At 34.9% G+C, this 23409-nt stretch overlaps 2 protein-coding genes across 3 annotated transcripts in view; one reads left to right on the top strand and one right to left on the bottom strand.

The window, feature by feature from the left end:
• Positions 1–215: 215 nt before the first annotated feature.
• LOC126847336 (myotubularin-related protein 9) lies at positions 216–3540 on the bottom strand. Of its 2 annotated transcripts, none has more exons than XM_050587477.1 (8): positions 3341–3540; positions 3090–3250; positions 2878–3025; positions 2665–2807; positions 2288–2413; positions 1728–2218; positions 1228–1645; positions 216–516 (listed from the first exon to the last, which is right to left on the bottom strand). In XM_050587477.1, exons 2-8 carry the CDS (start codon positions 3234–3236, stop codon positions 355–357), a joined length of 1635 nt encoding a protein of 544 aa, XP_050443434.1. In that variant the 5' UTR covers positions 3237–3250; positions 3341–3540; the 3' UTR covers positions 216–354. The 2 variants fall into 2 exon arrangements, with proteins under 2 accessions (XP_050443434.1, XP_050443433.1); XM_050587476.1 differs by having other exon boundaries at positions 217–516; positions 2665–2810; positions 3341–3539.
• A 13869-nt stretch (positions 3541–17409) lies between these two features.
• The window catches only part of LOC126847339 (zinc finger protein 395), a 31452-nt gene continuing 25452 nt past the window's right edge, over positions 17410–23409 (top strand). Inside the window, exons 1-2 of the mRNA XM_050587480.1 lie at positions 17410–18214; positions 20195–20352. Of these exons, the coding sequence (XP_050443437.1) occupies positions 17840–18214; positions 20195–20352 (533 nt within the window). The 5' untranslated portion in view covers positions 17410–17839. The remainder of the gene's footprint in view (positions 18215–20194; positions 20353–23409) is intronic.

Raw genomic sequence — 23409 nt, forward strand, 5'->3', positions numbered from 1 at the left:
TTCATATAATATGAATAATAATAAATACTAGTTAAGATATGCAATATGTTTGATATTAATACATTTTTGTTGGGATGAGCAATAAACACTTTTTTTTACATTTTTTAAGATAATTGATTTTATTTTGATGCAAAAAAATAATAAAAAATATAGTAAATAATTCATAATAAACAAACAATTGGTTAAAAATGGCATAAAAAAAATGTTGATAACGATATTATATTTCGAGTATTTTGGTACCTGTATCAATCAAATGTAGAATGTATCAATATAATATATTTTATATTATCAAATGTATCAATGTAATATATTTATATATATATATTATATTTGTATAAAAAGAAAATTGATACTCTAAATATACTTGTTAGAGGACTCTTGAGCCTCATCTCGCAATTTTATAGCTAATGCTTTTAATTCTTGATGATGTTTCATTAAATCACCAATGGCTTTGGCATATATCTTTTGATGGTTTTGATTAATAGACCACCTCAAATACATTTCTCGCCATAGTTCCTAAACAAATTTAAAAATCCATATAGTGACTACTAATCAATATTAGTATTGTGGCAGTCGAATATTCTAGAACATTCGACCACCACAGTATGTTCACAAACAATCAATGTTGGCAATAACCCAAATTTTTGGATACATCCGATAAAAAACCCATAATTTTGGATAAAGTAAACATTTGCTAAGCCTAAAAAAATTGTAGTTTTTGCTTTTTTTGTTAACCTTGTAAACAATTTTAATTAAAATTCTAAATTTCATTCAAGTTAACCACTTTTCCCTTCCAAAACATAAATTATTTTTTATGTAATAAATGTTATAAATTAAATATTTAATATAGTAATTAAATAATTTTACCATCCTAGACACATTACATTTTACTTGGTCCATGATGATTTTAGTATGGTATTAGTTATAGGTATATTTGGTGTTGAAATAAAGCTTTTTACACTTAAAAGGAAGTAATTTTTCTTGAAGAAAATATTTTAAAAGTCTGACAGGTAATGTCTCGAAAAAGCTATCTTCATTCGTTTTCATTACTCAATTTATATGTATTTACTCTAAAGCTATAATAAATTAAGTAAAACGAGTGCTGTGTAATCTACTGTTTGGTAAAGTTTAAGGGAAATATCATCTCTTAATAGATAGAAGAAATACAGTTTCTAGAACAGTTAAATAAATAGAAAAAGACAGTTTAACAATTGAATGATAACTTACAATGCTAAAAGGGGCGACTGATGGCCATAGCACATTACTATTAGGCAAGTACAACGGGTTGGTAATTTCATCTTTTTTTTGGTCAAAGTGAGACCACAAATTTGGCCGAGCATATCGATTTGTTTTTCTATCAGCCTCACAATTTCCATAAAAGGTACCAAAATCTGAACAATAAGCGTGATCAACAATCGATATTAGGAAGTTTGTCGAAAACTGAAAACAACATGGAAACTGATAATGAATCTGCCACGTGCAATCTATAAACAGTAGAAACGTAGCGCCCGATCCATGATGAAAAACTTTGGACGACGACGATGACGATTGTTTTGTACGAGCAGCATTATAACACCCACTTTTATGACGAGTTTCAAACGGATAACCAGCTTGTAACCACTCTCTTTCAATCAACGATTCAAATCTACGGGAGAAAAAAATTAGTAAATAATTATTAAATGTATAAAATATTTAATTTGAATAATATTGTTCAATATTTTATTTACCCTACAATTGTTCTACATTCTGGATTTAATATCAATTGAGTTAAAGATATTAACACTAAAGTAGCATCCGTGCTTTCTGAACCGTGCACTAGTACTGATGCTTTTTCTTGATTTAAACACTGAGCAACTAAACAAGCAGCATTAAGCGTATCTTTAACATGTGATAGCCACTCGCTGCCATTCAGTTTATTTAACCATCGGTCAATAGAACAAGTTGTATCGTTACAAGCTTCAACAAGCTTTGACAAACTGTCTAATAAGACGTTATGTCTTTCTAATGCAGAGTTTACTCGACGCCACTGAGGATAGTGAGTTTCCATTTCAAATCCCCCTCCACGAGCTTTGGCACTTGCTGCGTTGGCTATACTACGAGTATCTATTATGTAACCTCTTTTTCCAGGTCCTAATACAGAATTTATAACACGTTCGTCTTGTTTGCAACGTTTAGAACTTGGACCAACTAACGGTTGACTACTCCGCATCAAAACGCTCTGCAAAAAAAATATACTTCTTTACAAAAATAACCATAATAATTGATTGATTGATTTTTATTAACTTACACCTTTTTCATGACGATAGCTCAATACTGGATAACGACCGTTTTGACGAAACTTTGCCGAGGCAATCAACATGGCATCATCAACATTAGATGGCACAACAGTCAACTCTGGGTATGAACTACATACCTATATATAGTTATATTTATTACAATTTTAAAAAATAGCTAAAAACAATTAAGGAAAGATAGTTATAACATTTAAATTTCTCATTATTATTTTAAGAGAAAAGCGAAAAATGTATACACCAAGTTAACCATCATTAAAGAGAATAAGTCCAGATAAATTTGTCGTGTAAGCAGAAAAGAAGAGAATAAAATATAAGAGATGACAATGGAAGAAAATTCTAATATAATATGCTAGGTACTTTATACACATACTCTGTACGCTTTATTGACTTCAGATATTCGCCACATCTTGTCTCCGGCTATGAGCTTTTCACACTGAGATTGTACGTCAAACGGTGAACGACATTCATTCACAGCGACTTTATTTCCAACTATATGATGGAAATGTTCCGTGTCTTCTAAATGAAACTACATCATGTATTATCCAATTACGTAAAAAAAAAAACATACATTCATATCACTTACCAGTAAGCATTAGGGATTCTATAGAGGCAGCTACTGAGGCAGCTTGTTCAATGTATGGCATATCAAATACAATAATTCTAAAATCTTTGCATTTTAATGTAACCGAATTCAATTTCCTTTCTATAATATCGATATTTCGATTTAAGATCTACAACACGCACCATAATCATAACCATTATTAATTGAAAATATTAAGTGGTTAAGTTAGTTACCCAAAGCTCCACGTCGTCCGCTCTAGACGAGAATATTAAATGGTGCCCGGTTATGACTAGAGTTCCATTACTACTTTTGGCTATGTGAGGACCCCTCATGATCACTCCATTTAATTTGGGTATCCTAATCTTATCAGCAAACTCCATTGTAAAATCATTTCCTGAACAAAGAAACAACAAAAATGTAATTATTAAACAAGAACAATTATTATTTAATTATTATAATTAAATACTTTTATAAGATAATTCACCTGCTGTGATAGATGCTATCTTTGATTATGTTCCATATGTATTATTGCTTAAGATTAAGAGGTAAAACTAAAGATACTCTCTGAGCAGCCACTAAAGAGAATTTGTTCATTTACATATTGATCTGCTTAATAAGACTCTACAAGTGTTTTTTTTTTTTATTTCGCCCATTTTTTACATCTCGATCAACAAGACCGCATTACCGTTATCAAATGTTATCGGTATTGTTAACAATTTATGTGGTTCATGGAAAACCCGATTTCTCAGTGATATTTACAGTATTGACCGCCAGATAGCATTAGATAATTACCAATCCGCAGTCTCCGGTGTTTTTGTCGAATAAGACCATTTTGCATATTATTACTTTGTAAAAAAACTCATTCGAAATTCGTTTTCTTTTCACACTAAACGTTTAAAGAAAACGCAAAAGAAATCTACTTTAGACCTCTCGATGCATGTTTTGTTTCGCTGATTGATCTTTTTGTTTACACGAATATGTTCTAACATAAATAGAACACTTTTTTATTTTTAAATAAATTAATAAACAAAATATCGTATTAGATGATCAAATTTGTGGCTATATGCACCATAACACTCATTTGCCGACTATCAAACGCAGCTCGGTAAGCAGACAAAGGCTTGCATTTCATTGTCAAACGGCATAAAACACGGACAAGAGTTAAATGGATTATAGTAACATATTATTAATACGATTGCGGATTACAGAACTTTTTAAGCACTTGGCACGCAGTTGACCTATATAATAATACAAATACGTTATGTCGTCGAGCGAGAGTTTTAGACCGGTTTTAGATGAAAGCTCTATGCAGTGGACACGGCGCACGTATACAAAATTATTAACATTATGGTATTATGGTATTTTAATATCCCCAGGCGGTGGTGTCTTCTATATCATGAATTAGTACGTGTGCACTCGCTTCATAAATCGTAATGTGAACTAAACAATTTTGAAAAAAATAATATCAATTTTTGTCGTTGAAACTGGCCTCAGATATTCTTAAGTTCGTCAAGTTAGATGTTAATTAGCCCACAACGTCGTAAACGGCTTACAATGCACAAACCAAATTTTTCTGACATTTTCTTTTGTGTTTAAAAACTACAAATTAACTAAATTTGATCAAATACCAGCAGTTCTCTATTCGGCGAAGAAAATTAGAAAATTCTTCAAACGTATTAAAGTGAAAAGACCAGAATACTAGGTACAAAATGTTGTTTTTTTACTACTCGGCGACGATTTAAAAAATAATTAAACCTGGTACAAAATTCAGATTCAGCGAACAAATTTAAAACGATATAATATTATGTACTTTGGTTCTCATTTCGAAATCATGATGTACAGTGTACATCAGTGTACATACAATTTGTAAAACAAATTTATTCTTTTAATAAAAATTATCCTGTAAAAAATTATAAAGTAACATTACCAATCTACTAAAATCTACTATCTACTAAAAATAAGTTGAATTAAAAAAATTAATTCAATTAATACTGCTCGTTGTACACTTGTATCAAAAGCCGTTATTCTAAGTGCGTGATCACTTGAACCATGCAATTACATATTATTTCTGAATAATATTTTGTTGAAAAAATATTTGATCATAGATTTTTAACTAAACCCTTAATTTGCAAAAAATTATTCTATTTATTAGTTACTTAGGCCGTATGGCGTATATCCTCCAAGTTTTTTTAACATAAACATTTTTATTTATTTATTACACTTATACTATTTGAACACCGTTACAAAAATTAGGCTAAAATCTTCAAATTTGATAGTAAAAAGATGTGCATTTACTTTAAATTCAGTGCCTATTCTGAAGTTAATTAGCTGTAGCTAATAGTTTTTAATACGTTAGTCACACTACTCACATAATAGCAGAACTCACTGTGTTATAACAACAAATAATTTTGCTGTTTTTGGAGTACAAACATCAAACCATAGCTAGTTGCACCGGTGAGGTTAGGTGTGTTTATGTTTCACTGACTTATTATGATAATATTGACAGCTGGATGGAAATATTATGTCTAATGCTAATTTTGACTTATGTAATTATAGTGTAAAATGTTGTTCTATGATAATTTATGAATACATAATAGTATAATAAATTTTAAAACTTGTAGATTTTGAAACTGTTCATTAAAACTGAAATAACACATATTTTTTAAGGGGATTGCATGCGGTTGGTTTTTAAGGAGTTTTGTATAGGCAATATTTTTAAAAAAAAAAGTGGTTTTAATAAATTTCGGCTATGTCAATTAATTTACCAGTTAATTTGTATAAGCTTCGTGGTATTATTTTTAATTTAAATCATTTTGTCTAGGAGTAAAAGCCATTTAGGTTAATATAATAAACATTTTTTGTTCCATCGCACAGGCTGAACCAGTGATCCGATAAGTAATCTGAAAAAAGATTTGAATTTGTCATGAAGTTTACTTATGATCTTATGATCGGTCAGGGTACTTTTTTGATATCCTATTCCTACTATGTATAAAACACGTTTAAACATTATATACAATTTTAAATTTGGAAAGGGTTAAAGTTAAAATTTTTAAAAAGTACTCTGACCGATCATAAATAAAACTTCACGGCGAGTTCAAATCTGTTTTTAGATTGCTTATAGGATTACTGGTTCAGCCTGTGCAATGGAATGAAAATTATGTGTTTTGACTGAAAAAACCGACCGCATGCAATTCCCTTAAATAGCAAATTATACTATACTTCTTATAATACATAATATAGGATATGATACCATCTTTAACGTATACCCGGTAGTCTATGTAAGTTAGGAATCATGATAATATGTGGGGGTACCACCGGTTAATGGATCAAGCTGTTATCCGTGAAAACAGATTAGGTTAACCTACACGTTTAATGCCATTACACGCAATATTATGCGAACACCGTTTTACCCGTTTTATTGGTATTGCGAAATGAGTCATTACAATTATTTATTGTTCCTTCGACAATTGATTACATTTTATAATATTATAAAAGTACTACACAATCACGTTTAACTCGAGCACTGCAAAACTCGCTTTACATGGCGACAAACCGTCTCGGTAAAAAAAAAAAAAAATGCTCAGAAGGTTTAACCATTAACAAGACGACCGCTAAAAAATAATAGGTATATATATATAGTTTGTCGTGATTCGTTGGGATTGTGTGATTTTTTAATTCTAACCGATAGCTTTTCCCCTCATTGATTTATAAATGATTTTCTTAAATTATTGTTTTCTTAACGTTCAATTAGGATGGCGTAGTTAAAGGTTTTGCTAACTCTACATCAAACGCCATATGCCATTTTCTATTCATCGACACAGAAGTCGGTATAATAGACACCTTAAACTTCTAAGTAGGCACTAACACAACAGCTTATACAAGTTGTAACGACCAATTAAAATGTACCGATACCTTGAGTTCATCCACAACGGACGGTTATTACTGTCGGCTATAGGTAATAGAGGTCAGAGGATGTAATAACAACAGTAATATACAAATTCGTGTAGAGGTGACAATTACATTATACACCATAGGCGTGACTAGACTTCATCCGCAGCGGTAGCCTAGCTAATGACCGGTGCCACCTGAGTACATATTTCCTGAAAATGAGCCGAAAAAAGCCCCTCACACACAAAAGTGTAGTATTTTTGTAAGGGAGGTTCAACCTAATTCGAAAATTGCAGTGGCAGCACCAGGCGACCTAGGCTGCCACCGTAGTCATGCCTACGGAATATACGGTATAGTATTATACGAACTTCGATTTATCGAATAGAATAGGTAACTTAAGAAAAATGGCGTTTGTAACTAGTATAGCAATGCAGTATGTACAATATACTAGAACTCTGTACTTTTGGCTAATAGGATGACCTTAAATTTAGTTTATTTAGCTAGCCCAGTATACAACAATAACACGGTCTAAATATTAAAATATATATATTGTCACATTTACTTATTATTCACATGGTAACCATTAGTCTAATTCCCATAATGTGTAATATACAATACAAGATACTTTGTATGTAAAATAATTAGACATGTATCCTACGGTATACGCTGTATACCCATTACTTTCCCAGACTCGCCTTCCTATTATCCCGTGTAGTGTAAGTACACTTAACACTTTGTTTTTATAACATATATGTTCCTCTATAATTAAATTATCCTAATGCCATTTATAACCGACGTTGGAAAAACATCGTTCTCTGTGTGTTCATTTATGTGTTTTGTGAATCTGAAACTTGTTTTTTTTTTGTTCTTATGTACTTATATAAATTTTGTACATACAATTTTTCCCACCCTACTAGATTAGGTGTTACGGTGTCGTGATTCATAAACTTCAAAAAACAATTTTATACTTATTTGTATTTGGCGTCCTGTGTTTCCTCTATACTTTCATTCCTTCGGTTATGGACCTCTAAGTAGAGTCGTATATGTTTTAAAACAATTTTCTCACCTCTACTTTCATTTTTTTTATAAGAAAAGACTACTTCCGTTTTAATTTTTAAACAATGTCCGTACATATTCCATTATTGGTCGTTAATCTCTTTAGTCTTTACAGCTGCAATTATCCACTCGTGCACACTCCGTAGAACGATATAATTCCAGAACTGAATAACGATGCATTATTTTTATTGTTTGTCGCTTCGTTGAGTTTATCAATTATGGAAACTATCGGCTGCACGTATCCGGGTAAACATATTATCAGATTTATTTTATTATTTTAGAAAATACAAAGCGTTTACGAAGTGAATGGTGCTGTAGCTTGTCAATTATTTACCATTAGTTCAGAAGTTGTTGTACGCTATAACAATTTAAGAAGCAATCATTTGAGACATCAGTGAGTAGACCAGCATAATACATACATATATCGATCTAGTTACGTTCTCAAACAATTAGGACGAATGTAGCTGTGAAAAAATGAATTCAAATACATAATACAAAGTATAAATCGATAAATTACCAAATGTTAACAGGTATAGGTAAACTGTTAAATTGTTTTTCTCTATTTTATTGTTGTGCGCTGAAATACTGTTAATAATATTGAGGACATTTTACATTTTGCTTGATTGGAAAGTGGAAACACGAAACACATTATCAGTTATTAAATCAATAGATTTAATAATAACATATTTAAATGAATAAATATAAAGCTAGTACAATGGAGTCGGGGCATAGTGGGGACAGACGGGGAGGTCATAGGTCTACAGGAATTGTTATAGCTGTAAAATGATAAAATCACTTATAAATAAACGCTTCGATGCAAATCTGTGGATAGTAGGTTCGAATCATTACAGACCAAACCAAGTACAGGTAAAAGTATTTTACGTAAGTATAGTAGTAGTAGTAGTAGTCAGTAAGTAAGGGAGGTCCAGTTCACAGATAAAAAAACAGATATCTATAAAAAACATTGTATATAATGATAATTGTGTAATTAAAAACTAATTGTTAGTATTAGGGTGGATAAGATTAGGGTTGATCGTCTTCCTGTAAAAATGTATTGCAATAGTTACTCATATATCGTAATTAACAATATAATGAAAATATTCTCATTGCCTTTTGATTCGCTAGCAACCTGAAAATTGTTAATGTTTATCGATAGTGCTAGAATATTCCATACAAATTTGGAAATAATTTGACTATTGTATGTGATTATCGATTTTGAAGAGGAGTGATGATTTTTTTTTAAATATTTGGTCAAATAAACTACCTGTTAGGTACGATATTTAATTTATAGAGTTGCTACACGAAGAAATCGGTTCAGTGGCTTAGAAAATATCGTGGATACAAAAAAAATAAAAACAATACCACACGCATCGAAGCTAAAATAAAAATATCAACGGTGTAAAAAACTTTGAGTTGTACACAACAGTATAAAATAAAATTTTGTCATGGTCCTACAATCCAATTAAATGACATATTATAAATATATATTATCTCGACGGTTGTAAAATGTACTAATCAGTCAATAATATTAAATTACAAAAAGTGGAAGGTAGTATTGACAATAGTTCACTGTGATTATTTTCGGTGGAAATTCAACCATTATAAAATCATTAATTACGGGTGTCTTCACCTCTGAAAGGTTGTAGATCGTTATAGGTTTCGATCTAGTAAAGTACAGCAACCTGTTAATTATCACTAACGACATGTCATTACTACTTGTGTACATTTACACGGTGAGAAGTATCGAAACAATGGAATCTTTGTACACAAATATATTTAGAGGTTATGTGTTGTGAAGTCCGCGAGGTCTATTAAACCTCGGCCGTAGTATTTAAGACCACTTAATGTCGTATTCTATGGCAAGTAGAAAGGCAAACTAACTAATAATGCGTATTATAGGTAATCGAAAAATTGAAAAACCTGTACAGTAAGTACATAATACACTTTTCCACGACACCAATTCTACTATTCGTCGCATTGTATAATCGACAAATTATTGTTCGATAATAAATTAAATAGGTATTATATATTGTTTACGAGAAGGATATTTAACTAAAAAAAAAAAAATTGGTTATTATCATTTTTGCACAAAACTTTAATAACATAATGAAAATAACAAATTACCCTAGCATAACTTTTTTATTTGCATTTTCTATCGTATTATATTAGTGTAAGAGTGTATAAGTACTTTAAAAATGTACTTGAAATAAAAACCAAAATAATAAATTGTTGAATTAGTATTTATTACATAGCTAAGTTCAACATATATCTTCGAGTGCGATACTACAATAATGATTATTCAACCGATAAGTAAGGTAATTTATCTTATTATTTTTTTTTTAATTAAGAAAAGACATTAACATTTTTTCTTTTAGAATTCATCACAGTACTAGTGATACCTATCGTTTTATATAACATAATACTATTAGAAACAGTTATAATTGCGATTTTGACCTACCAAAAACTGGTAACAATTTAATATTCTAGTGTTATATTTGAGCTTAGTTTGAAGTATAAAAAACAATTAATATCATAATAGTCTATAGTACTTCAAACACAACTGTCAACTAATACTATAATACTATTTTTCTAATATGGTAATAATATTTTAAAATGTATACTTTATCACGAAATATACCCATTGAGTATTTATTGACACGTCATTTTTTTATATTGAACAATAGCAAATGACATCAACTCATTCACAAGGGTATTCCGGGAAAATCATGATATTTCCTGTATTATACGCAATCTATAATAATATTATACTGTCGAGAAAAAATATAATATACATCAGTCATCGATGATCAAACTCAATAGCCTACACATGTCTAACGTTAAACATCTCGTACCTTGCAAGTTGATTATGTACTTTTTATTGTAAAACAAACTTAAAAGTTAAAAGAATTCATTAATTTTGGTTACTGTAAAAAATAAAATACAATTTAATATGAACAAAAGTTCAAAATCCAATTATACTGTACTTAATTGTATGCAAATTTCAAATGAATATTACTTCTGCTTTAAATAATTTTTAGTATGCAATCGCCTAAAAAAATACTGAAACCGATTTATTTAAATTTTAAATTTAAAACAAATAAGTGATTTATTTTATTAAATGTATTTGTACATAGGTACATTTTATTAAATTTATAATGTATCAGTACATAAATAACAATAAACACATAAAATATTTTTAACATAGAAGGAAAGAAACTCGCGAAGAGTAATTTGGTATAAAAATCAAATTATAAGATATACATTTTTTTAATAGACACGCGTCATACATTGAATAACGTTTTGCAGAAATTGGATTTATGATAAATACATGAGTACTGTATTTACTTACCCAATTCACTAGGATTTAGATAATTTCATACCAAATTAAATATGTAGTTATTTTTAACTCAAGTTATGCACCTATTATAATTTATTGTTTAGTTATTACTAATTTATGTAATTAAAATTCTATGATAAAGCCTGTGACCAAAAACAATAATTATTATCCATACCCTACTGTATATTTTATGTATGTTTTTTTGTTAACAAAGTTTAGGAATGCATTTTTTTTTTTTATTGTTTTGTTACTATTTTAACACTACAATTATAATTAGCAAGGCTATTAAAACAAAAAACAACTATATTTAGTATTGAATCCGTGGGACATAATTCGATTATATCAAATGTACAGACCATGTACTAGTGAATAATAATATGTCGAATGAAGGATACAATATTATAGAATTTATATTAACACTAACGCTAACACCAACAATGATAATGGCGAAAACCATACACAATCGTTTTGCACGGCGGTAAGTCGCGCCCGTGCCTGTGGACACCGTCGTTTCCAATGACCGACGCGGTAAGCGGTAGCGGCGTGAACGCCCGTGCGTTAGGGTTGGCCGCTCGCATAACGCGGGGGGACGCCAAATGTATTACGCAGTAACGAAACGAAAAAACTTTCGCCGCGCGCCGCGCGCCGCTCACGGCAACACGGCGGCGGCCGGCCGTGTTACGTCACTGCGAACAGCGGCTCGGCTCGCGGCGCGTGCATGCACGGTAGTTATGGTATACCGTGCGCCCGGCAATCCGGCCGGTAAGTCTCTCGCGCGCGCATTCGAAGTGGGTCAACCAATGTAAACACGGCACCGAGGTCACCGCAGATTCCTGCCCACCCTCACCGCCACTCCCTCCGGAAAGTCTCTCGTGTTTACACGTGTCAGCTGTGCCGGGCCCCTCCTGGACCGGCCGGCCGGCCAAACTTGCCCGTGCACAACTCGACAACAACAACAAAAGCGGCCGGTGAACGGCGTGTGTGCGAAATTAAAAAAAAAACAACCGGCCGGCTTGTTAGCCACAACCGAATACGACTTCTTCCACTAGGAAGGATTTGATCATTATCGTGTTCGCTATTATTTTTCGACGTAGAACATCGTTTAACCTTGTCACTGGAGGCCTAGCCAAAGATTCATACAATAATATTATTGTTTTTTTTTCTTTTTTATCAAACAACGCACAGCGATAATTGTATTACCTTTTTTTTTTTTTTGCGTAGTTCTCATAAAAAAAAAAACCCGACCCGCATCACATCAAATTTTTAATCTCAATCGAAAAACCGCGACCGTCGCGTCGCGTCGTCGGGCCATTATTATCCATATTTTATAATAATAATATAACGGCAACAATACACAGTAGTGCACCCTAAAAAGTAGGTCATTGTTACGATTTTTTTTCAATAAAATTACATTTTACGATATTATTATTTTTTTTAGTATTACTAAAATGATTATTGTTATTATCGTCATTGTGTTGTTTGTTGTTGTTGTTAAAGCAATGGCGACCGGCGCTGGTGACTGAAACTCGCATAAGCCGGCATTGCAGCGGAGGTTATACAGCAGCGCTCGGTACGACTCGAACAATATTTGGACATTTTCCTCTTCCCATCAGTCAGTAACGTGTCAAGTTCGAGCCGAACAAAACATAGTCAAGTTCAGTTAACCTTGGAAATGATTTTATCATCCGTTAAACAATCGTTTGTTATCGAAATTACAGTCTATTAACAAACCTATATAAATAAATAATCACAAGAAAAAAAGTACATAGAGGCTTTTTTTTTTGGCAATATTAAAAAAGACAATTAATTAAGCTTAATGACTACAAGACACTAAGTCTATCTACTTTATATTCTACATACAACAGTTACAAAATATCGTAATCGTAACTAATCGGATTTACTGGACATTTGGCTCGGGCTATTTATATATATATCAATTATTTAAGCGTGTTCAATTAAATCTTTAAATACTTCTGTTAAAAAAAGTTGATAAAAGGCGTTTATTTACTTTTTTCTCCACTGCATAACATTTTTAATTACAAAAATAAATCCTTATTACGTTGTATTTTCTTAGGTCTCTTCCTGCGCTAGTCTTAATGCGCCGGCCTTGACACTCTAAAGCTTGACACACATTGTAGCTATAGGTGTCAGAGTTGCAATGTTTTTCAGTAAATAGTAATGTTTATTATTATCAAATCCATAATCATATTATTTATTATCGACAATTGAGATTTTTTAATAGAACCTAAATAAGTCAAAACAAAATACCAGGAAAACTGGAGATAAAAATGTAAAGCACGCAATTGAAATCATGAATACCAATAATAGACAAATATTTTTGAAAAACGGCGCAATAAGAAGACAGCGAAGTGGGGTTAAAGCTGTCGATAAAATGACAATCAACTGTTGATTATAATAATATTATAGTCTCTACTCTCTGTGTAGTATGAAGATAACAACAAACAATATTTAGTTATAAGACGAAACAGAAGAGTAAGAGGAATGAGCGAGTGACGAAATTTGATGCGATGACTCAATGTTATAGATTGTACTGTCATAATTAAACCGTTGTAGATATACAGACAAGCTGTTGTATAGTATCCGTATGGGACAAAGTCGAAAAGACATAATAGAAGCACTACATTGTAGGTGCCTTATGGGAAGGGTAGGGGCATCCGCTATCCGATACAATTAAATTATATTATTATCGTGAATTACTTTTGTTTGCGCGGCGTGTCGTGGAAGGATATAGCAACAAATGTATATTGTAATAGGAATAATAATAATAATAATAATAACAACAACAACATAATGGCGCATAAAACAATGTAGGCCCGGATAGCGTGCGTGCCGAGTGTATACGAGTGGCGTACCTAACTTTGGGACCGAAAATGGAAAAATATAATTTGGAAAAATAAAACCCATTATTTGCTGGGACCTATCGTGTCTAGGAAGACGTGGGGCGGTGGCTAATTATACACATTGTGTGCAGCAATAAATTACAATAATACACAGCAATTTATATCTGATACATGGACCATGGTAAGCAAGTATAGTTCCTTGGCGTCCTTTCCCCAGTATCGTTCAAGCCAACGTGATTTTCGTGTGCGGTGTAAATTAGCTTAATCTCAATCACAGCATTGCTTATGTAATAATTACAACGATATTCTAATCAATTACGTTTTTGCATTCGGCTTACGGTAATTTGTTTACTACACTATCCAAAACGACGACGGATTCGTCCTTGTTGGTTTGTTTAGAAACGCTCAAAATGTTGTTTTTAAAAAACTTGTCACTTGAAAAAATGTACATTATAATTTATAATAAATATTCAAAACTGTACACATACATTTACCTTTTAAAGCGACACTATGCGTACAAACAGCGGTGGTGTAATTTCTACACACTTACAACAGTTTTAAACTCTTTGAAGAACTGGGAATTTGTGTAAGGGGTAGGTGTGTCATGCAGACCAGGGACATGATTGAAATATACAAGGTTATTGCACATACATCCCTTATTCGTCAAGTATTCGACGATAAAAACAAATATGTCCGCGTAACGGGAACCAAAATCAAGTATACAGTAAAATATAATATAGTAATAGTAAAATTCATATCCCCTTACGCTGTCATTTTATTTCCGTAGATGACAATTATTCGAGACGATGTGCAAAAACCTGCATGTTTCAACCATGACCAGGGACAACTAACTTTCCATGTCTGTCATATTTGTACACAATAAATTAGTAACGTGGCCGTCTGTATGTTATGTTAGCTTTAAACTCATCGCTGAATTTATTTTTTACATAACTCAAAAAGGATATTTAAGCGCCCAAACCACGATTCCTTCTCTTGGTGTTGCACTACTGTTGTTCGAGAATTATATCATTGAAAATGTTTAAAAAAATGTTGAGTATTTTTTTTTTAAATAGCTCTAAACCGACCGTAACAAACTCGACAAAAATTTGCATTTACCCCTCTTGCCTCCTCTTGCCAGTAAAAACAAAATTAATATGGACGCCTAATTTGAATACATACTTAATGCATATTAATTGTTATTACAATGTATATTGAACGAGCGAAATGAACTAATTACCGTCTTAATGATAAATATTCGTACTACATCGTTTACAACAAATATTCGATTTTAATGGACAATATTATACCAATACACTTAGGAAATAATATATCTATGATAGAGCTGTGGTGCTTGGTTCTGAAACATTTTGAGTTTAGTAATGAAAACGAATCGACGTATCGCCAGCAACAAAATCGTTTGAGATATGGTTAGATAGGTTTGATTAATTATTATTAGATTACGAATGATTGTGATTAAACGCATTCTTCGAAAACGGTATCGTATTTTTATGTTTGTATCATATAAAATGTTGTTATAATTTTTTTTTTTTTAAACAAACACAATGTTACAAATTATTGTTATTTTTTATCGGTTCGTGCACGAACGCTTCTTTAGAAAATTGTAACTTCCAGAAAACAATTTACAAACACACATCAACAGTTCGTAACCCACGGTTATGCTTATATTATATTATAAAATAGTATTTATATTTTTAAAAACTAACGTGATGTTAACAGCGAAATAAATTCAGCGATATTTTATACTGGCAATAAAATAAATGAATATTTCGAAAAATAAAATATAGGTTATGAGCGACTACATTATAATAAAAAACATTATCATAATGCACATATATATATATATTGAACGACACGCGTTTAACCCAATAGCATTAGCATTCAAAAAACCTACAACCATTTTTATTCGGTTGCTGTCGATCGGTCTGATTATTGCCCAACACAATCTACGCGGGAAAAATACATTATTATTGCTTTTCACACGTTCATCCGTGTACGGGAAACAATACATTTATAGTTGGAATAGCTAAACATTTAGTTGGCCCAACTATTTTATTTAGCTATTGTATTTTATTTCAACTAATATCGTGCTGTGTCCCTATATAAACTATAATTTTAGTTGGTCCAAATGTGTATTTTTAGTCCCCCGTTCAACAGTAGAACATCGCCAATATTTTTCAACATACTCATGTCGATTAAAAAACCGGCAAAACCATTTAATTGGATGTTACGGAAAATTTCAACCGACATGTTAGTACACGCAATGGAAGACAATAGAGCTAAAAGAAACAATTACCAAAAACAAAAAAAAAAAAACTAAATAAAATAGTAAATTCAATGTCTTGTCTGTATTTACCATACACAAATTCTTAACAATTATTTTTATTACTCAAACTAGTAAATAGTCACGCATTATGAATATTATTCAATCGTGTTAATGATATATTTACATTTTTATGCATAAACAAATCGGTGCGACTGTCATAACCGCACAAGTGGCTATACGGCCAATTAAATTACCTAGTCATTCCTGTCCAACCCTAATAAACTAATATTATACTTTTATTATTTATTCTGTTACTATTGCCAAACGAATATGTAATACATACATGTACCTACAAATAGATACTAGAGCAATTCGTTAACTTGCCACACAATAAAATTAAACAAAGGAATGAGCCGATTTTGTACAATCAATAAGGTATTTGACTTATAATACTTAAACTATATTCCTTAAAATCGTTATTTGACCCCAATCGTCCATGCACCCAACAATTAAGGCTCACATACCTTTAGTTGTGTCTTTTTTCATAAAAAAAAACCTTTAGGAAATACCAATGACGATTGCGGCGAACTGTGTAAATTAATTCGGCTTGAATCTCCGGTTTAAAGTGACGTCATCATTCTATTACCTACTTATTAGTTATTAGGTTTAACAGGATTTCCTGCATTATATGCCTTTAGGATAAATAATATTATTATGAAATAAAACAAAGAATTTATATTTTGCGTGTTATTTAGAGAAAAAAAAAACAGTAACTAGCATATGCAAATGGTTTGTTATTATTGTTACAGCGTCGTCGCCACCGAGTTCCGAAATACAATAAATGCGTGACGCATTATCGAAAAATACCGTCGTTTGTATAATGTTTATATTTTATAAGACAAAGTAACAATGTTCTCGAAAAATGTGAAAAATCGGTTTAAACCGGTGAAAACAGATCCAGGATGCGCCTTATCGTCGTAGTGTTTTTGTATATATATATAAAATAATAGAGTAGGTAGGACGACGCAAAACCGGGTCGATAGGGTACGGTAAATTGGTATCACTGCGCGGATACCGGCAACCGGCATTGTCAGCTGTGGCGTCGAACATTTATGCCAAACCACGTCCATAGTTCCGTTTTACGCCTTGCCGAAGTCGGGAGCTCTCTGCTGCGCCGTCCCCACTTAAGTACGCATTGTTATTGTTCGAGTGTACATCGAATAAGTACGTAGTATATATATATATTTTTTTTTTTCGTGTGTTCGCTCTTTTACGATTGTGCACTACGTGTCTGTGGTGATTTTTTAACCGGCGTATTAACGAGGAAATTAAATTTGAAAAAAAAAAAAAAAATCGTTTGAAAATGCGTTTCGACATTGACAACCTGTACGGCGTCATCGCCGTCGCCGTCGTCGGTGTCGCTTGAACTTTTTTCGAGTAAAAAAAAAAAACTCTTTTTAATTATTAATATAAATATTTATTTTTTTTTTTTTTATCGCGAGTATATCGCGATTTTTGTGTTCGGTCAACGCGAAAATTGTCAAACTGGATATCCGAATGAGGCAGCGGAACGGACCCACAGTGGGCGCGGGAAAACGCCTGGCCAAGCGGTCCATCATCGGCACGCGGGTCTGTGCGCCGGCCGGCGACGACGGTAAACTGTATTCCGGCATAATAGCGGCGGTCAAGACGGCCGCCGACGGTTCCGAGACCGGCTACTCCATCAGGTTCGACAACGGCACGACGGGCCGTCGCGAGTACCGGGCCACCGAGCTGGTGGGTCCCGGCTTCCAGACACTGTCCGACCTCAGGCTGATGGCCGGACAGAGAGTCTACATAACGTTCAACGGCCGAGAAATATCGGGAGACGTGGTCGTCCACAGACCGGACACGGAAGAAGTGCGCGTGGCCATAACGCCCCCGGGGCATGAGGTAAGGGAAATGTTGTATTTTAGTCTTTGTTAAGGTAAACGGGCTTCGGTAGACCGGCGGCGGCGGCGGCCGGCCGGTGTAATTGTACGACGCAGTAGGCGGGAGCCGTTGGCGCCAAAAATGTTTTCCCCTTTTTACCGGCTCGGCTGGGCGCGCGCTAAAAAAATCTTGTCAACCATAATAAATACATTGCGTTAATGCCGATCAGGATCATTATCAATTCGCCGGTCAGGCCGCATACGCCGGTGTACCAGAGCTGTTTTCGTAGGCACGCTAATTTTGCCGGGTTGGCGGTTACATGCGCGGGCACCACGGTTGCCAACCTAAACGCACGCCGTTGGCGGCCGGCGAGGACGCGGTCATTTCCGAATTTATGACCCCGACCCGTTCCATTGTGCGCACGAAAATCCACTAGGCCTCGTCGTTACTATCGTTCTTCTTCAATTGTATATTTTGTTGTTATTGTTATTATTGTCCTGTCCTATTGACCGGTACAGCCGTCACAGATTTTTTTCGTCTACAGGGACGCGCAGGTACGGTATTCAAGACGTACGCGGAGGAATGTCTTAGTATAAAAAAAATATATAATATTCCTGCCCTAGCACCGGTAAAACGCTTTGGTACCGGCAACCGGCGGCCGGTATAGTCGTGGGTTTCCTGAGGAGCGGTCATCCCGTTTCCGGACGCGTACCCGAAAACCGTTTATCGAAAACGCCACATATATATATATATTATAAAAATATAAACTACCATAGTCTGTAATTATTGCACGTACGACGTGGGTCTGGTGTAATCGACCCGCCGTGACGTCGTCCGCAGACCAATTAAACGTACATTTAAATAATAATAACGTTTAGGGCATTGACAAAACGTCAAATACTAAATACGTTCCTAACGCGGCGCGCAATACATCGAACGTGGACGTGGCAGGACGGCCGGGGGAGGGGCAGACGGTACGGTACGCTTGTAGGGTCCTACTTTCTACGGATATATTTTTTTTCTTCTCCTTTACATCACCGGTGTGTATAATATAGTAATAATAATAATATAACAACAACAATAATATTAATGAAAAAAAAAAAAAACCTTTCTCCCGGGGAGCGTGCGACATTCCACCGTAACAACTTGGCGAAAGGAGTAATTGCGTCAAAACCGACCTCGCGCCTCCTCTCTCTCTCTCTCTCCTACCCCCTCCTTTCACGTTTGTGCCCGCGATAACGAGGGAAGAACTGCTACCGCCGGCGGCACCGTACAAAGGAGATGTGGAGACGACCCAAAGGCCTAGGCCCGCCGGTCTACAAACAAAAAAATATAATTCAACACTAATAACAATCAAAAAATATATGAATACACGATATTTATTGTGTCGACCTTGACTTTGCCGCCGCGTGCGCCTGTAATCGCTCGGGCCCGGTTGCATTGGAATCCGGGTCATCGAGTTTTGAACCGTTCGACGAAATTTGCATGAGCGGTAAGAATTCCCTCGACCGGTACTATTTACCATTCGGCGTGTAACCGGTTACCGCCCGCGGTATGGTAGAATTTTTCAAAAAAAAACTTTTCCTTTTATTACCAAAAAAAAAGTCTTCACAACAATCTCGGTTCGACCTTTTTCCACAATGTTAATAATAATAACTTATCCCGAGTGTTCAAAACAAACCAACGGCGGCGCGGTATCGGACAAATTAAAAGTTTGAATTTTGAATTTCACCGATTTCACAACGAACAGCAGCAGCAGCGGCGGCGGCGGCGGCGCCGCTCGCCAACCGGTCTATTCGCCGGCGGAGTGAAAGCGACTTGAGCGCGCGCGCGCGTTTGTTATTTTATTAAATAAATTGTTTGATTCATTATCGGCGGCCGTTATATGCTGGTCAATGATGAGTTTTTGATGATTTCCTATTACGTGGTCCACCAGACTGTGCTGTGGTGACGTTAAGTTTTCTCGTTTTGAACTTTGGAATTGCTATTGTTTGTTTGCAGGGTTCGATCGAAGTGATAAAAAAATTGGACGACGTTCGAGTGTTGGAATCCAGAAAATCGGCCCGACTAATGGATCAGGACACGGATTTCGCTAGGTTGGCTGACATGTCGGACAGAAAACGCAGCTCGTCCTCGCAGAACGCCGTCGAAATCAGCGGGTAAGTAGTCGAATAACAAAATATAATATTAAGTAAACACGTCTGTGGAATTCGGTTCGTTTTATCGTTAGATCGACCTTTGATACCGGCACGATACTTGGTGATAATTATTTTATTTCATATATTGCATTGTGTTGTTTTTCAACGACGACCGGCTATGGCGTTGGGCAAAAATATCAGCTGCTGATAAAACTACTACGGTGTATATTATATAGATAAACGTTGTCAATATAATACAACTTTGTATTGTTATTATTATTGTACAGATAAAAGTACACGCCGAATAATTAATGTCGCGACTGTACACAACAACCGTTCATACCGGAAAACAGTGGGTTCAATAGCCGGACAATATTATCAATTACAAGTCGATACAGATTATCTTATTAGTATTAATTATTATTTGTATTGTTCAGCAATCGTGTGACGCGGACAACCTTAGGGGTATACCTCGGAACTAGCACTTACAATATATTGCTGTTTAATTTGTCGGTTTATATTTGGCACCCGACGTTCACATACATATTGGGCATTAGGTCTGTCTTGTCCGAGTGTATATTATTAGAACGGTGGCGGTCGGCACAACGAAAATACTCTTGCGAATTGTGTCTCGTTATCAAGTAAATTAACCATAACCGCCACCGCCACCGGGACGTTGGTGGTGGTTGGCTTCCGGTAAATAAACACTCCATTATATGGCGAAAAAGCTCACCGCCCGCAATGATAATATAATTATACCACAATGCCCCGGTGCAATAATAATTTTGATGCGGAGTACTTTTGAGAAAAGGAAAACGAGATCCGGTCGGTTACGGTATTTTTGCCACGGTGTTTTCTCCCATTACACCGGACCGTTATCGAATAACGATGCTGCGTTATTGTGTTGTATCGCTGCAGATCTCCGTTGTCGACTCGACACGACCAATTTAATAATAATATAGCTGTAATAGTAAAATATATATATATATATAACAGTTAAACAGTGGAAACGCGATAATGTTGTTACTTTTGCGTGTGTATATTCTTATGTGCTCTCTTCGGGTTTCTCTCTCTCTCTCTCTTTTGGACATATGCGCGTTTTGGAGGGCGTATTCCGATTGCAGCAGTGTCCTTACTCTTAGACAACATCCGTACGCGGTTCCGGTTCCGTCGGCCGAATTCGTTGAAACGATTCAAATGTTTTTTTTTTTGCCACTTCGAGGACACGTTGTCGGTGCGCGGCGACCGGCGACATTGGCAAATATTTTTCGGGCACGATACTAGTTGTAAACAAATACGGTAGAACAGCCGGCCGCGTCCCCCGTTCGCCGGCACGCAAATACAACAATTTTCGAGACCTTGCGCGATAGTTAAAAGAAAAAAAAAAAAACCCGACACGTTTCAGATTATCGCTGCTATTATATCATACTGATATATACGGCACGGGCATTTTTTTTTTTTATGCGGGCGGCGAGGGGAGGGGGAGGCGTAGTTAAAAAGTAGCGGCCCTCGCGAGTCAGCTGGTTCGTTCAAGGTCGGTTGACATACGTGGACGGCCTTGCCACGTTGCCGCTATTCGCCGGTATGCTGCACCGCGGCGGCCGGCTTATCGTTTTCGGTAATCGGCGGCGGTGCACACTGGCTTTCCAAAAATTAAATAAATAACAAAATAATGGAACAAAATGTAATAATATGATGATTGCCGTCGATTACGTTTTGCCGGCCGCCGTCCGAGATTTAAATGTATAATATTCGGTCTCCTAAAATGACGTCGACCGATGACGATGTTGACGGTATGCGGTCGCGTTTGACAGGTACATATTATAAAAAATTCAGATTGCTAACGGTGTGAGATTCGTGTGGCCAAATTCGTGTACCTCCGGGTAACAGAAAAGTAGAGTGCAGTTATCGCCAGACGGTCGTCGTCGTCGTCGTCGTCTGGCAATGGTTAACATATCTATTTCATTCAGCCTAGATCCCACCACCGCACGTCTGTTCCATTTGATACGCTGTGTGTCAGTCGTGCGGGGGGCAAGGCTCTTTATCATTGATCAGCGTTGTACAGCGTGGTGTCCGGAGTGTGGCTGTTGCGTAGATATTTTGTTGAAGTTGTTCAGAATTTCACATTTCAAAAATACTACCCATTTTTTTTTACTTTTACCGATTATTAGGCGGTGTAGAATTTTACGAGAGAATGCTATGACTGGACGCAGACGAGCGGTGCAACAGTCATTGTGAGACACGTGCAGTCTGTATTCCACGGACGACTGCCGACTTTCCATTATTTATCACGGCAAAAACTCTTAAAATCCGTATGCTAAAACACACATAAACGGAGTTTGCGATAACACTTGGTCGTTCAAAGTGGAGCTTCATTACGAGCGTTAATATATTATATTATTGTTGTTGAACAACGTAATATTATTATTATATTATAATATTCTCCGTGAGAAAACAAATGCACGGTGATTTGGGTATCGTGACTGTTTGTGATAATATAATAACGATGATAACAAACATGCTAATTGTAGATGGTAATAATAATTGTTTTCATAATATTTCTTTACGTGCCTGCTAATAACGTGTAAAACGGGCAAGATAGCGTAGTATTATTTTCAAGCACAGATTCTCACGGCACACAGTAGCGCGTTCCATCCCATTCACATATAATATTGCTCTGTCTGTCATAGTATGGGAAAGCGTTGGCATGGTTTATTGTGTATTGTATCAGCTGTGGTTTATGGAATTGGCCACATTGTTTATACGGTTGAGACGCTGCCGTCTGCAGGTATTATTAGCGTGGCAAGTGGATTATTGTGTAGTAGCTAATGAATAAGATTAAAAAAAAAAATGTATAAGTTAAAATTAACTCTGTCTCTCTCTCTCTCGGAGCCACACGATTTTTATAAAAGGTCTATGGGGGGTTTATATATATGACCGAATATAATAAAACTGGAAGTCGCTCGTCTGGACGTTTTTATCAGAATTTCGGGCGTGGCGAGTGTTATGCGGTGTAAACGGTGTCGGTTCGAATTTCGTGCAATTTTTTCCATTCTTTTTTTTTTATATTTCACGGCG

The sequence above is a fragment of the Adelges cooleyi genome, unplaced genomic scaffold (assembly GCF_023614345.1).
Source record: "Adelges cooleyi isolate 19-005CV unplaced genomic scaffold, UGA_ACOO_1.1 ACOO_flye_CR_arks_rails_tigmint_CR_PRNA_108, whole genome shotgun sequence".
Classification (NCBI taxonomy): domain Eukaryota; kingdom Metazoa; phylum Arthropoda; class Insecta; order Hemiptera; family Adelgidae; genus Adelges; species Adelges cooleyi.

What these genes read in the sequence shown, in the direction of transcription:
- LOC126847336 (XM_050587476.1), bottom strand. Translation starts at nt 3,236, where the DNA reads ATGGAGTTTGCTGATAAGATTAGGATACCCAAATTAAATGGAGTGATC. An exon ending in CGGACGACGTGGAGCTTTGG is followed by an intron (nt 3,026 to 3,089) that starts GTAACTAACTTA and finishes TGCGTGTTGTAG; the next exon opens with ATCTTAAATCGAAATATCGA. An exon ending in AAGTCAATAAAGCGTACAGA is followed by an intron (nt 2,414 to 2,664) that starts GTATGTGTATAA and finishes AACTATATATAG; the next exon opens with GTATGTAGTTCATACCCAGA.